The sequence below is a fragment of the Castor canadensis genome, chromosome 15, assembly GCF_047511655.1.
Source record: "Castor canadensis chromosome 15, mCasCan1.hap1v2, whole genome shotgun sequence".
NCBI classification, from domain to species: Eukaryota; Metazoa; Chordata; class Mammalia; order Rodentia; family Castoridae; genus Castor; species Castor canadensis.
Genome location: NC_133400.1, coordinates 19,961,089 through 19,977,802, shown reverse-complemented (window position 1 = coordinate 19,977,802; position 16,714 = coordinate 19,961,089). Strand labels below are relative to the sequence as shown.

The 16,714-nt window shown below is 41.4% G+C and overlaps 1 protein-coding gene across 1 annotated transcript; it reads left to right on the top strand.

The window, feature by feature from the left end:
- The first annotated feature begins 3,064 nt into the window (after nucleotides 1-3,064).
- Cklf (chemokine like factor) lies at nucleotides 3,065-16,215 on the top strand. The gene is made up of 4 exons (XM_020174559.2): nucleotides 3,065-3,275; nucleotides 8,273-8,431; nucleotides 13,464-13,559; nucleotides 16,032-16,215. Exons 1-4 carry the CDS (start codon nucleotides 3,198-3,200, stop codon nucleotides 16,155-16,157), a joined length of 459 nt encoding a protein of 152 aa, XP_020030148.1. The 5' UTR covers nucleotides 3,065-3,197; the 3' UTR covers nucleotides 16,158-16,215.
- The last annotated feature ends 499 nt before the right edge of the window (nucleotides 16,216-16,714 follow it).

The window sequence follows — 16,714 nt, the reverse complement described above, 5'->3', positions numbered from 1 at the left end:
GCCACTCTTGAGTCTATGGACAGTTCCAGTGTATTGGTAGAAGTTTCCGGCCTCTCCTATCAGAAGTTCAAGGTGCTGGCAGTCACTCCTGGACAGGAGGAAGGAAGTCATTTTCAGTCTAAACCTCTAGATCTGTTACTGAAAACCACCACCCCATCCTGTGTTTCCTGCTTATCTGCCATGCACCTAGGCAAAAGCAAATGTGCTCTCTGTAAATAAACCAGAATTAAGGTCAACATTTTGTAAGTGACTCAGGTTGAGGTTGTTGGAAATAACTGCTGATCAGATTCGTCAGATGAAATGAACTGTTGCTGAGACTGGGCAGGATACAAATGGACTGGATTGGTGGCCAAATTATCCAAGGCTTAAGTCATATAAGTAAATCACATAAAAGGAGCAACATATACTTCTGATCTCTAAAAAGAAACACTCCAAGATGGTGCAGCGCTGGCTTCATTGGCACACTTGTAAAAAACACAAACTGAATTCAAGCATCTGAAAGGATGCGGGCTGTTCGACCTACTGACAAACTAGCACCAGTGGGAAGCAAACATCACACACCTACACTGCACAAAGCCCTAGTACAAGGTCCTTTAGTTCAGGCTATGCATGTACTGTAACTAAGTGCCAGACCATGGAGACAGAAGAACCCTTACTTTGTGGAATTTACATTCTTTTAAAAAATCTGATATGTAAAAAATTAAATGTAATTTCAGGGTTCCATTCAATGTTTAGTACATGCATACATGTTTTGTTCAAACCAGGGTAAATCTATTGCCTCAAGCATCATTTCTTTGTGATGAAAACATTCAAACTCCTAGCTTTTTATTTTGTTGGTTTTTAAAATTTTTTTTATTGGGATATATTCGTTGTGCAGTGGGGATTCATTGTGACAATTCCAAATGGGCTTATATTGTACATTGGTTAGATCACTCCCACCACTCTCCTGCTCAACCCCCTCCACACCCCACTTAAAGCAATTGCAAGAGGTTTCATTGTTCTAGTTCATATAAGGAATAGAAATTCATCAACTATATTCCCTCACCATAATCTCCTTCGTTCACCCTCCTCCTTCCCACAAGTACCCCACACACACTGTACCTACTTTACAGTCCTATCTTTCGTTACTAATTTCTAAGTCAATGTTCAAAGGTTTCTTAATGTATCCCTGCTGTGAATATACTTTACTTTGGTCCATTCAGCCCCTTCCATTACTCTCCCTTACTCCTTCTCTCCCACCCCGCATTATTCAACAGCTTTCAATACTTAACATTATATTCTCTACCTTTTCCTTTCCCTCCTTCCCCAAATTCCATAAAGGAGTTCCACTATTACACACATGTTTGTATATGGTCATGTTTGTTTTTGTGTATATGCTTATCTTTTGGATCTATCTTCCACATATGAGAGAAAACATGTGGCCTTTGTCTTTCTGAACCTGGCTTACTTCACTTAACATGATGTCTTCCAATTGCATTCATTTACATTCAGACCACATGGTGTCATTCTTCCTTATGGCTGAGTAAAACTGCACTACATTTTCTTCATTCATCAGTTTTAGGGCATCTGGGGTGTTTCCATAGCTTGGCTATTATAAACAGTACAGCAATAAACACCTGTGTGCAAGTGTCTCTATTGTATCCTAATTTACGTTCCTTTGGGTAGATGCCCAGGAGAGGTATCACTGGATCATATGGCAGTTCTAGGTTTAGCTTTTTGAGGAATCTCCATACTGCTTTCCATAATGATTGTATTAATTTGCAATCCCTCCAACAGATGGTGTTTAAGAGTTCCTGTTTTGACATCCTTGCTAGAATTTGTTGCTTTTGCTCTTGAAGATGGCCATTCTAACTGTGGTGAGATGAAATCTTAGTGTAGTTTTGATTTGTATTTCTTTAATAGCCAGGGAAGTTGAACAGTTCATGTTTTTATTGACCATTTGTACCTCTTCCTTCGAAATTTCCTATTCAATTCATGTGCCCATTTCTTTATTGGGATGTTAATTCATTGGGGTTGTGTTTTTTGAATTCCCTGCAGATTCTGGATATTAGGCCCTTATCGGATGAATAGCTAGCAAAGATTTTTCTCCCATTCTGTGATCACTCTCTTTAGTGACTGTTTCTTTTGCTGTGCAGAAGCTTTTTGGTTTGATGCAGTCCCATTTGTTAATTATTTCTCTTTGACGCTGAGCCACTGGAGTTCTATTTAGGAAGTCATATGCCTGTATGTTCCAGTGTATTTCCTACTACTTCCTGTAGTTGTTTCAAAGTTTCAGACCTTCTATTGAGGTCTTTGATCCATTTTGAGCTGATATTGGCACAGTGTGAGAGACAGGGATCTAGTTTCAGTCTTCTACACATGGATATCCAGTTTTCCCAGCAACATTTGTTGAAGAGGGTGTTTTTCCTCCATCATGTGCTTTGGGCTCTCTTGTAAAAAATCAGTTGGCTGTAGCTGCATGAGTTTATGTCCGGGTCTTCTATTCTAATCCATTGGTCTTCATGTCTATTTTTGTGTCCATACATCTAGCTTTTTATTTTTAAGTAAAACAGTACGTTATCATTCTCTATAGTCAACCATACTGTGCAATAAAACACCAGAACTTCTTTCTCTTAACTGTAACTTAGTACCCATTAATCGATCTTTTCCCCTGTGGAATTCATATTCTTATGATGTATCTCAGCTAGGGGTAAAGGTGAGAAGAGAGTGACAGTGGCTACTCTAGACGGGGTGACCAAGGAAAATCCTCTCTAAAGAGGTGGCATTTGAGATGCTCAAGGTCTGGGAAGGACAGGGCTGCCTTTCCTGGGCCTCCCTGCCTAGCCAGTCCACTGTTCCCTACCCCAATCCTGCAAGTGTTTCCCGACAGGAAAGCTACTGGGGAGAGCAGTTAGCGCCGTGGTCATCAGTACAGGCGCGGTGGGGCAGATTGGACCTGCGTGGCCCGGGTTTAGGTCTGCGTTTGTACTACAGGCAAAAGCGACAGGAGCCATGGCCGGGGCAGATGGCCGGGGCTCGCGCCCGCGCATGCGCACAGGGCGGAGCCGCGGGGCCGTGCGCGTACGCGCGAGGACGCGCAGCCCAGAGCCGCGACAGCCCGCGGCCGCGGTGGTTGTGGTGTCCGCGCGCTGGGACGGTGACGATTCTCGGAGAGGAAGGGTTGAAAGTCAAGCGCGGCTGTTGGGTCTGTGGGCGAGATGGAGAAGCTACAGCTGAAAGGAAAACATCGCCCCTTCTGCTTCAGTGTGAAAGGCCATGTGAAGTTGCTGCGGCTGGTGAGGGCCTGGGCGGGTTCCAGGGCGGTGGCCAAGCGGTGAGACGTGGCCATGCTTTTATCTGTCAACCTTGCTATGATCAGACGTCTTCCCGGCAGCCTGGCGTGTCGCTCTGCCCCCTGGGGAATGAAGGAGCACCCTGGGACATTGCCCTGCCCTTCAGAGGATTTAACAAAACCAGCAGGTCTTCCTGAATGACCTTGACTTGAACCCGCGAGCCTGTGTCCAGGTTACCTACCACCAAGTGAGGCTGCTGCACTTGTGCTACTCAGAAGCCAGCGAGATTTAAATATATGTTTATTTATAGGTGGATGCGATGGTCACTGAAAGTCACACACTTGATGGGATGGTGCTTAAGGCTGATACAGTCCAGAGCAAGGACAAAGAGGGAACTGCCCTTTGTAGGACTTCAGACTTAACAGAAGCATTTAAGTCATCTCTGAACAGAGGTTTAGAGAAAGTGGGTCATTATTTGGAGGGCAGTGACCTGGCAAGTTAGAGTAGAAGCTATCATAGTTGAAGGAATTCAAGAAAACTCAAGGGGAAGGAAAAAGGTTTTGAAGAGCTGAAGTGTGGAAGAGGAGGTTGAAATTGGGCACAGTGGTAGGAAAACATTTCCACATAATAGGAGGAAGAGTTTTGTATTGGGAAAGGTCTGGAAAGTAAATGCCTTTTGGGAAGGCAGTACATCCCAGGTGACAAAGGTGACAAGTGCAGATGAGCTCTTGTGAGGATGGTGTAAAGGATAGTCAGACTTCTGGTGGGTGAGTAAAACAAACTGCATGTAAGTCCCTTCCCACACTCAAAGTCTGTCACTCTGAGAAGTAATTATAACGTAATACAGATTAGGATGTGTGTGAGAAATGTACAAAAAAGTGTTCTGGAGTTTGTTTAGGAATAGATAAACAATCAGGGAAGTGGGTCTGGAGTTTTTTGTTACGTACGAAAGCTCTGGAACCCTAGAAGAGGAACAAGGTTTTATGAAAAAAGTTTAGTTTTGACATTACTTCCTTAAACGAATGATCTGAATATTTAGTGTGGTCCAATCCCTGGAACGACAAAGAGGAACCAAGGCAAAAGTCCCTGACTCAGAGAATTCAACCATTTAGTCAGGGGTGAGGGAGTAAGTTGTGAGAATTTGTAGAGGAAGATTGTTTAAGGCGGAGGAAAGTCCAATAATGGCTCTACAGAGGACTGTGCCTAAAGGGTCAAGACAGAGCAAGGAAACCACTCACTGACATGGAGTGGGTAAGGGAGCTAGGTGGAGATGAAGGTTTTAAAAAGTATATAATCTGACTTTTTTTTTTAAGTACATCCACTGACTGCCATGTTGACAGTAAGGAGATTGGTGGGGCGGGACAGGAGAAGACTGGGGCAGAGGTACAACCAAGGAGGCATGTTAGAGCTGTGACAAAGTTCTGAGCAAGAGATGATGGCTCAATCCCGCCACCTAGTGGTTGGTGATAGCAGAGCCGGTAATAAGAAGTAGTTAACATTTGAAATACATAGGTTGAACATCCCTTATCCAAAATGCTTGGGACTGGAAGTGGTTTAGATTTTTATATTTGCATATACCAGTGATATATCTTGAGAACATAACCCAAATCTAAACACAAAATTCATTTATGTTTTATATATATCTCATGCACATAAAAGGTAATTTTATGCAGTATTTTAAATAATTTTGTGCATGAAGCAAAGATTGTACACCATAAACCATCTAAGTCAAGTGTGGAATTTTCCTCTTTTGATGTCATGTTAGCACTCAGAAAGTTTTAAATTTTGAGCAGGGTGCTGGTGGCTCACACCTGTAATCCTAGCTACTTGGGAGGCTGAGATGGGGAGGATCAAGGTTGGAGGCAAGCTTGGGCAAATAGTTTGAGACCCCCATCTCCAGAATAGCCAGAGCAAAATAGACTGGAGGTGTGGCTGAAGTAACAAAGCACCTGCTTTGCAAGTGCAAAGCCCTGAGTTCAAAGCCTAGTCCCACCAAAAAAAAAAGTTTTGAATTTTGGAGCATTTCAGATTTTTAGGTCAGTGATGCACCACCTGTGTTTTGAAAGTGGCACCAACAAGATTTGCTAATGAAACATATGTGAGATAAGAGAAAAAGAGGAGTCAAGATGACTCCAAAAGCTTGTTTTTCCTAAGCAACTATAAGTACAGAATTGCCATCCATTGAGATCAGAAAGCCTACAGATAAAGCAAATATGAAAGGAAGGCCAGAAGTTCAATTTGAGGTTTTGGTATTAAAGTAGAGATACCTATTAGACATCCAGGTGTCAGTATTAAGTAAGAAGTTGGAACAGACAAAGCTGGATTTTTTTAGAGAGGTCATGTTTCACAAATATAAATATTTAAAGCACAAGACTGAAGAGGCCATCAGGAGAGAAGTGTAGATAGAGCAAAGAACAATGTGGATTAAGCCCTGGAACAATTCAACATTAAAAGGTCAGGGAGAAGAGGAGGAATTAGCCAAAAAGAACGATATGGAACAATTAAGGAGGTAGGACAAGTCAAGAGTTTGATATATACTGGAGATTAAATGAAGAAACTCTCTTAAGGGACTCAAGAGGCAAATCTGATGATAATTCAAGTAAAATGAGGACCAAGAAGTAAACATTGAAATGATACCATGGATTAAACTGAGGCAAGTCTTTGCTAGAGAAGTAGATAGGAACGGAACCAAAAAAGACCTGGAGTATGTGTAGAGGGAGGCTTTATTCTAAAGACCATGGAGAGCTATTGGAGGACTTTAAAAAGAGAAAGAACTATGTAAACAAATTTGCATTTTAGAAATTTCACTCTAGTATCTTTGCCATAGCAGTTCATGGGGAAAGATACCAAAGAGCAGTCATCGTAGGGGTGAAGAGGAGGGAGAGCCAAGCATCTTTAGGCATTATTCAGTAGTTGTGAGAAATGAGTGGGAGCTATGGTCTGGGGTTCCTAACATGGGTGACAACATACATTGTAGTAGCACCGATTGGGGTGGTGAATAGAGTAGGAAGGGATAAAACTCAGTTCAGTTTTGGACCTGAGCTTAGTTTTGGTGAATTTGAAATTCTTATGGGTTATCCAGTTAGGGGTTCCCAAATAGCTATTCAGGTGTATATTGTGGATGTTAGACCTGGGATAGAGACCCAGATTCATTGAGCAGGATATGGACAGAATCCAGGAGAATTCAGCATTCTAAAGGAGTAGGTAAAAGGAGAGGAGCCCACGAAAAGAGAACAGTTACAGAGGTATAAGAACTAGGAAATACAACATGAGAGCCAAAGGGGAGAGAAGCAGGGGAAGGACAGCCAATGACAAGTAAGTCATAGGGGTCCAGTAGGATAAGAATTGAAAATGTTCATTCTGAAATCATTGATGTTAACAAAATCGGTGTCTGTACAGTGTTTCAAGAAATGTTTGCGATGTTAAAAGGTAACTAGGAACAAAAATCACAGGAAATTTTAAGACATTGAAGTCATCACCAATACCAATTACCATGATGCAGAAAGGTTACAGAGGAGGGACCCTGAAAAAGTGAGCCTCTATTTCACAATCCATGACCTTAAGACCTTGGTCCAGTACACTAAATGAAGTGGTTTGAGGTAACATATTGCTACTGTCATTATAAGGAATGGTTATTTAGTAGATAGTTATTGGTTGTCAAACTGACTAATTTGGAAGTTCAAAGGTTAGATATTTTTATACTAATAAAGTAATCAAAAGTTATGAATAAACCTGTATAGATTTAAAGTTAAAGGGAATATTTTAATTGGAAGGTATTTATAAAAATCTAGCCAGGGTAAGACTCAACTAAACCATTTACCTAGAACACAAACTTGGAATGAAGCTGTATTTTTTTGGTGGGACAGATTTGAACTCAGGACTTCATGCTTGCAAAGCAGGCACTATACCACTTGAGCCATACCTCCAGTCCATTTTGCTCTGATTATTTTGTAGGTGTAGTCTCACAAACTATTTGCCCAAGTTAGCCTCGAGCCTCAATCCTCCCAACCTTAGCCTCCCCACTTGCTAGGATTATAAGCATGAGCCACAGATCTCATCATGATATTCATAGAACTCTTTGGGACTCATTTTTTTTCCTTCACAACTCTTTATTCTGTATATTGCCATGTTCTGTATTTTCCTTTGGAAATGAAGAAAGTGGATTAGGTTCATTATCTTTAGAGTATTTTTTCCATTTAAAATATCCTTAATTCTAACATCATTGCATTTAATAAGAGGAATTATATAAAAATGTATGTTTAGTAATAAAGCTATTAACATAACAATTTTTCTTTTACAATGTGTTTTAAACTACACTCTTCCCCCCCACAAGTATTTTTCATGGCAGCATTAGACCTAAGTTTGACAGTAGATCCCAGTTTGCTAAGAGTTAAGGAATCCCTAGTCCCAGAAAAAAAGATTTAAGGAATGATAAAAAGATGGTGTGGAATTATAGACAGACTTTAAAAATGTATTACAAGAAATAGAAAACAGAACAGTGTTTTCTGTGGGGAGCAGGATGAAAGGAAAGGGGTATGTGCGTGTGTAAGAGACAACTTAGTTATATTTATAGGATGATGAAGAAAGGAACTCGAGGAGGACAGATTAAAGGTGTGAGAGGAAGGATCTTTGATGGGTAAAAGATCAGAGAAGAGATATGGGAAAGGCTAGTATCACAAGTACAAGTGGAATAATTAGTTGCATTTCAAAGAAAGATACTAGTCCCCTAAAACACAAAGAGAAGTCAATAAACATTTAGTCATGTTTTTCTTATGTGTGTATGGCAAAGAAACCCACACATTTCTTTAGTTGTTTTAGAAATGATCGTTTTGAGATTAGGGAGATATCTCAGTGGTTTGGCACTTGCTTAGCATGCACAGGACCCTGGTTTTGATTTCCAGTACCACAAAAAAATTAATTAATTAATTAAAATGTTCATTTTTGCAGCTCAAGCTTATATTTAGTAATCACTGACTAAATCGTGTTTGTTTTTCTTCTAGGCAGTAACTGTGACATCTATGACCTTTTTTATCATGGCACAAGCTCCTGAACCATACATTGTTATTACTGGATTTGAAGTCGCAGTTGTTTTGTTTTTCATAATTTTATATATAGTCAGACTTGATCGCTTGATGAAATGGTTATTTTGGCCTTTGCTTGTAAGTATTCGGTTTCATCAGAATTTAACTGTGTTTTCCTATTGTAGTGAGACATTTTAGTAAACTTTATTCCTTGGTTCTCTTTTGTTTGGGGGGTGGGAGTATGTACTCAGCCCTGAACTCAGGGCCTCACACTTGCTAGGTAGGCACTCTACCACTCAACCAACAACCTTGACCCTTTTGCTTTAGCTTCTTATTCCAATAGGGCCTCACATTTATGCCCAGGACAACCAGAACCACATCCTCCTATTTGTGCTCCCCATGCAACTGGGCTGACAGGTGCACACCCCACACCCAGCTTTTTATTGCTTGAGATGAGGGTCCACCCTCCCGCCCTCCCAAGCTCCACCTCTTGAGGAGCTACAAATACTGGTTTCTTTGGTCCTCTTAAACCTTTAAGGTTGTGTTTGAAGACTGGAAAAAAAAAACTTTAAGGTGGTCTCTGATAGGTTTAAGAAGGGGGAACTCTACTCATTACTAACGTGTTCTGGTTTTGTTTAGTTGGTTGGTTTGGGGGATTTTTTAATTTTGTTTTTTGTTTTTGCATTACTGAGGTTTGAACTCAGGGCCTCACCTAGCAAGCCAGACAGGCTACGGTGTTCTGTATTGTCCTTGGGGGAGGTTCTGAGGGATCCAGGGCAGCCCCAGAACATAATGCACTCCATCTTTCAACCAGTGTGACTGGCCTTTCTGTTAGAATTCTCTTTAGTCTCTTCTAAAGAAATTTAAATTTAAGATCATGTTAATAAAATTATATAACATTCTTAGTCTTTATCTCCTTTTTACACACATACTGATATGACCTCAGATAAAGATGGAGGGACACTAGTATCTGTCCTTGTATGTCCCTGATCACTAAATGAGAATCAAACTAATTGGGTAAGCTAAAAGAAGTACAATGGTGTCTTAGTTGAAAATGTCTGCAGTTATTAGTGCTAAATAATTTTAACCTGTCTTTTTGAGCCTCATTTGGTAGCATATATACTTTCACTTGCCAGACTCTTAGCATTATAAGTAACTACCCAGTGACATGCCCAAGTGGCTCAGAAAACTGTCGAACTGGGTAGATTAATGATATTAGTTAAGGAATATGTGAATCTTTAGTCTGGACTGGAAGCTGGTTCTAGCAAAAAGCTATGATAGACTTCACCTCTTTGTCCTCTTTCAAGGTGTTCCCCCTTGGGTCCCCCACTGTTCTTCCCCTCTTTTGACTAGTAGCTCCCCTGTCTTCCTCTGCATCATTTATCTCATCCTCTTGGATTCCAAAGTGTTTATATCCAAGTCGATAACTCCTATTAAGGACAGAGGACTTTAGAGGTATTCTCAAACCATAAGCATAGCCATCTTTGGGGACCAGTGATAAGCATTTCAGGCTAATCATAAGCTAAAAAAAGCCTTAAAGGGGGAACACTGGGAAACAGAGGACCTTCACAGTACCTCTCAAAATTCCTACTTCAGCTACACTTCAGAGCTGGACCAGATTAAAACAAGGTCTAGGAAAAGAGATTGCAAGGTCTTCCTTAGCTGGCCCTCACTTAGAGGCAGAAAGAGCTAAACCAGATTTTTCTAAGGATTTCTTCAAGGAGACAATAAACACTGGTCCACATTCTCTTGATCTTATACTCAAGAAATGGTGGTATAGTTGCTCTTCACCTTCTTCAGTGTTTTAATGAAACTAACACATTTAACCCTTTTATCCAAACTTTAATAATTCTCTGGAGCTTCTTAAGTGTACTTAGTAATAAAACTGGAGCACCAAGTTTAACAGAATATACTGAGAAGGAGTGGTCTCTGTGTAGCTCACTGAAAGGAATGGTCTCCAGATCTCTTAAGGATCAAACTTAGGCAATCCTGCAATTTCTTAAAAATTGTGCTATATGAGTAATTAGATTATTCCTCCACTTTGAGTCCCAGATTCCTCTTTGATCTTGATCTAATGAATTATTCAATAAATATCTGCTAATCTCAGATTTTGTAATCTGCTCTTTGATAATATAAAACACAAATCTTGCACCTGAGAAGCTTTAAATGTACCCAGAAAGCAAGACAGATGAGAATTCACTGACTAGGTGCTTGGTAAATGTACACGCAGGATGGTGTGAAAGCAACCCAGCCAGAAAAGGGAATGTGCTGGAGGTGTGGCTCACGTAGCAGAGCATCAGCTTAGTAAGTGCAAAGCCCTGAGTTCAAACACCAGTACTTACAAAAAGTAAATAAATAAAATCCACAGGAAAGGGGACAAAATCACAATAGGCTTGTGAAGGAAAACTGCCCACCGAGGGCTGAAGGATGAGAAGTCGTTAGCTGACTGATAGAAGAGAAAGGGCTTTCTAGGTAGAGGAAGCAGCACCATGAGTGTCCAGGTGGAGGTACAGCATGACTGCAGGGGGCTCCAAATGGCTGGAGTATTGAGTTGTGGACAAGAAAAGGAATAGGAGTGGAGTCTTTAGGCAGCAGCAAGTCAGAGCATGCAAGGGTTTGTGTGTCCTGGGCTTTAATAAACCAAATGCTGGTGGGAGCTTTGGGAGGTTTTAAGCAGGGGAGTGACATGATAAACTTACAACTTAGGAAATTGCTGGCAGCAGTGTCTATAATGGTCAAAGAGAAAAAAAACTTGAGGTGGTTCTGAGACCACTTATTTGTCTGTTATAATAGCTGGGTGTGGTGCCCACATCTGTAATCCCTGCACTGGGAGACTGAGGCAGGAGGATCATGACTTCAAGCCCAGGGTTGGCTACATAGCAAGACTGTGTTCTCAAAACAAACAAAACAACAAAATTCTGTTATCATAATCCAGACATGAAAATGGTAAAGTCATGATCTATGGTTATAACTGTACCTGGAAAGAAAGGTAGAATTACTGGGACTGGATGACAAGCGAGAATACCTGCTGTCTGAATAACTTTCTTGGGAGGATACTGAAGTAAGAAGAATAGGTTTAGGAAGGGTGTGGAGTGCAGAATGCAATGAGATCAGTTTACGAAATAATTAAGTTTTGTTGCTTGTGGGATATTCAGGTGGAAATGTTCCATACAGGTTTGAAGCTTAGAGGGAGCTGTGGTTTGGAAGTCCTCACCCGATGATGGCTACTGAGCTCAGATTAGCCAGAAGGACCTGGAAAGAGGGTAGAGAGAGAGAGAGATGAAGATAAAACAGAAACACCAACAGCTACGATGAGAAAGAGGAGTGGTTATAGAAAGGCAGGAGGAGACCCAAGGGAAACCGGTGTCACAGAGGCCACACAGGAGAGCATTTCAAGAAGAAAAGAGCAGTGAGTAATGTCATATAAAGAAAGAAAAGTACAGAGAAATATATATAGTCATTGGTTGTGTTTGTAGAGAGGCCTCTGGTGGCCTTTTCCAGAGTGGTTTGCCTTGAGTGACAGGTAATAAGAAAATTGTATAAAAATTCCCTGAGCAGGGAAGGAAAGAGACAGCTCTATCCAGAGAGGCTGTCACTAAGTTGAGGAAATGTGGTCAGGGACAAAGAAAGGTAATGAGCAGAACAAGATCCCTGCTGGGTAGAGTGGGAGCAAAGCACAGCTAGACAAGTTGCCAGGGTCTCTTTTCCTGCATATAAGTGCACGAGTGGCTGAAGATTGCAGTTAATCTGTAGGTAGGAGAAAGGTAACGTGTAAGGACTTGTGTGTGATGGTCAGTGTCCTCACTGCTTAGAAGACTTGGCCTGCTGCACTCAGATTTGTTATTCGTGTGATTGTTCCAGAGTTGTAGTCCCTGACATAACCTGTACCCTCAAGTGCCCCATGACATGCAACACACAGAGTGAGCCAGCCTAGGGCTTTGAGGCTCAAAGGTTCTGTGAAACCTCCATTTTTGTAATTTAAGTTTGCATTCTGCTTCATGGCATATTGATGTTTAGTTTTTAATATAAGGATCACTGATGTTCTGGGACAGACACATCATTTTTGGCTGATGGTTCTCTGCACTTCCTAGAACACACTTTTATCCAAAGCTGCTTAAAGCCCAAATTTCTCACTGGAGACAGGACTGCCTAGTTTAAAATAGTGGTGTGGTCTGTTGCCTTGAGGCAGAGCAAAATACCCAGCACAGAGGAGGTTAACACAGGGCAGCCAGTCTCAGTATCTCCTGCAAATGGGAACTTTTTTCCTTCCTAAAATATGTCTAATCTCCTACCTCCCATAAAATCTCTTCCTACTTTCTTTTTAATAGCTACTCTAATTTATCAGCATTTCAAAGTTTAGTATTTCTGTTAATTCCTTCCTGCCTACTTAACTGCAAACATACATAAACCATCCAGAATAAAGACAATTTATTTCCCCATGCCAAACATTCATTCAAAAATGTAAATTGCACCTCTAAAAGCCACAGTTCAGAGTGAAAATGCTTCACTTAGGAAAATTATTAAATGAATGTGCTATCTAATCAGGAATAACATAATAGCTCAGCCATTGCATATAGACATATGTAGGGTTTATCCTGAAAATTACTACTATCTCTGAAATATGCACCATTTTCAGTTTTGTTAACTGTATTTTAGTAACATAAAGTTGTTTGACATACAGTATAGACTAATCCACATTTTCTCTTACCTTATTTAAAATGAGTGTTCTGACTTCCCAGGGTACCCGTTCCATCCTAAACCTACAAAATACATTGTCTACTTTCTTTCCTAACCAGATGAGTTCTCCCTCTAACTACATTTATGTTAAATAAAGAAAGAAATGTTTAAGTAGTTAAGTGACTGGGTAAAGGGAAACACTAGATGTCACTGTAGATTATTAGAACAACTATATAGGTATCTTTTTACTTTGGCATTTTGGTTTCCTTAAAGATAATATGCTAAATAAATTTAATAAAATGGAGCTTTCAAAATCTTTGGAGAGCTAGCCCTTTATTTGAAGCATTGCCTGTTGTCTGTTGCATTTTTTTTAATTGTTACTGGGGATCAAACCTAGGGCCTTGCACATGCTAGAAAAGCACTCCACAACTGGCCTACATCCCTGTCGCTTGCTGGCCTTCACGTGAACTGCCTGCCTATTCTGTGTTTTCAGGACATTATCAACTCAATGGTAACAACGTTATTCATGGTCATTATATCTATACTGGCACTGATTCCAGAAACCACAACGTTCACAGTCCTTGGAGGGGTAAGTAGAGGTCTTTCTAGTTTCCTCAGGTTTGATCAGAATGCATTTATTCGATATTCATCCTTGGAGCTCCTGGGCCAATATACGGTACCTAACTTAATGTTTTATATGAGTAAAAGTGTGCCCTGATTGAAAGGAAGGAACATGATTTCATACTAGAACTGGAGTTAGTCAAATAAGGAGGTTTCTACATATTTCTTATAGGTATATAGGGCTACACCAGACTGAGAAAAGCTGCTAGGATCAGTTACAACACTTAGCTCTGTGAAACCTTATGTCAAGCAAAAGGCAAACATGATAGATGAGTGCATAGTTCTCCCTTTTAAAGAAGAGGATACATGTTCCTTGTTAAGCTGAAACAGAATGTTCTGATAGTTCTTCAAGTGGCATATAATAGAGGGCCTTATGATAAGGGAATATGGTAGGAAGCCTTGCAACTAAATGATTATTTTGAACACTTCTTGAAGAGAAGCAAATCAACGCAATTGGACTTTATCTTGGGAAGCCAGCCAAAATGAGAGTCAAGTAACTTAATTATACTTCCATGTGATATTCTTCCAAGGTTCAAAATCATTTGACTTTTCTAGATTCTGATTTGTAGAATTGAATTAGAAAGTTCTTCCCTCCTGCTTCCTTGTTCTTTCATAATATGGGCCACTCAGGAGAGTTAACCACTCCCAACCAAGTATGTCAGAATCTACAGTTTTCATCTCCTTTAAGAACTAAGCAAACTCATGAGGAATTAGAATTATTCTAGAAAGGAGATGCTAGCAACAGTCTCCCCCAGTTATTTTTACACAGTTTTATCCCTGTTTGCTACGAAGAGGGACCAGTCATAGAATTTACGTTCACTAACTTATTTATTCATTCGTGTATTAAGTACTGACAAGTGGATAGCTATGCTGTTCAGTCCAGTAGCCACCAGCCATATGTAGCTACTGAACACTGGAAATGTGGCTGGTGTAAATTGAGATCAGCTGTAAGCATAAAATACACATAACATTAATGACATGTTAAGTGATAATATTTTGGACATACTAAACAAAATATTAAAATCAGTTTCACTTTTTGTTTTACATTTGAATGTGACTCTTGGAAGATCTTTAATTATGGCTTACACTGGTGATTCACATATTCCTTTGGATAGTACTGGGCTAGAACATGAGTCTACCTACCTATCCTACCTATCCTCAGGTTGCTTCGAGCCTAACACAGGAGAGTGCAAACTGCTATATGTGATTGACAGAGTGCTGTCCAGCACAGAACAGAGGAAATCACCACCCCTCTCTGGCAGTGGATTTGCAGTTTGTTGAGACTAAGAAGAAAAAGGGAAAGGTTCCTGGAGGAGGAACCAGCAATGTGCAGAAATGCCAGTCATAGAAGGATTGGTAGAGGTGTTCAGTGTGGTCAGAACCTAGGAGGCAGTGGCTTGAGACCAAGTGGAAAAGGAGGCTGTAGGAGCCAGGATTCCAGCATTGCTGGCAGCCTGATAAAACTGAAACACAGAAAAGGAGTTTAGCTCCCCAACTGGCCTGTACCTAACTGGCTCTGCACTGCACAGTCTCTTGCAGACTGTCAGCTGCTATGCTTCCACCAGCAAAGATGGCTGGCTATGGCATAGAAGGCTTTATGTGGTGGTACTATGACAGACTGAATGGCAGGTGAGGAATGCCTTCTCCAGACTAGTACCAGCTCTCCAACAGTCATTAGAACACCTAAAAGCCCCCTCTTGTTCTGCTTTGTTCCCTTTACCTCAGTTTTGTTTAACCCTGTTTGGCATTCCTCCCCTTAAGTGGATGTCACCCAGCCTATGAGGGTTCACTTAGGATCATTTTATCACTCTAGTTCTCCAAACCTGTTATTGCATTATTGGTACCCATAATTTAATCTTGAGCTGATGTTAGTCTTTGTCTATTTTGTTTTGCTTTGCAGTAGTGGGGCTTGAAATCAGGTCCTCTTTACTACTTGAACCACACCCCCACCTCTTTTGCTTTTTAGTTTATTTTTTCTCAGATAGGATCACTCCCTTCTGCCCAGGCTGGCCTGGAACCTGGAATCCTCCTGTATCCCAGAGTAGCTGGGATTGCAGAGGTACACCACCACAGCTTTGGCCCTTTTTCCAGTGGAGCCTGACAATCAAACAGTTGAACACTGGAGATAGAAAATGATTGATAACTAAATATGGTCAGTAGGGCTTAAAAGAATACATGCAGGAGCAAGTGAACAGATGAAAGCAGGCAAGTATTTCAGAGTGCTCACCATTTCGGTACTATTTCTGCTCACGGAAATGATCTTTTCCCTTTTTGTAGGCAGGTATTAGGAAAAATTGGCAATGACCTGTAAACCCACCCATTTTAGTATTGGGTGGCAGTACAGGGAGCCATCTGAGCACCCTAGAGGTGAGGAATCCAGTGGGCAGACCACTTGAAACTGTTAATGACAGAAGCAGTGACAGTGTGTCTTTGTTTCCAGGTGTTCGGTCTCGTGACAGCAACATGCTGTCTTGCGGATGGCGCCCTTATTTACCGGAAACTTCTATTTAATCCAAGTGGTCCTTATCAGAAAAAGCCTGATCATGACAAAAGCGAGGTTTTGTAATTTTATATGCCTTTTTAGTTGATACTAAATATTAAACATATTTCATTATTCTTCCATATATTTTCTGTAGTTCTTATTTTAATCTCAATGTGGGAGCTCGAGGCAGAGATTTATTTCCTGCACGCAGCCTTACTGTAACTTTCCAGGGAGGCCAGAGCACAAGGCTGGGGTCTGGTTTCCCAGCTCCTGGGCCAGTGGCGGGAAGAATGCAGCAGCCCCACCAGGAAGGGCTCCGGAACCCGCTTCCACGAGAATTTTAAGTTCCCAGGCTACCGGAAGGCAGCTCGGCTTGTCCTCGGGGCGTCAAGAGCGTGGCGCACGCCCGCAGCGCACGTGGTGTGGGCTGCCAGCAGCCGTTGGACACGACGCTGGTTCCCAGGAGAGCTGCCCGGCCTGCCTGACACATCCAGGCCTGAGGACACCCCCACCATGAATTCGGAAAGCGGGCACTTGGAAGAACCAGGGCCCCATGCATCCCGTGCGAGGCCCCACGGGATGCGTTCCTCGTCCTCCACTGCTCAGTCAGCGCTCTCCGTAAACTCCACCGGTTCCCCGCA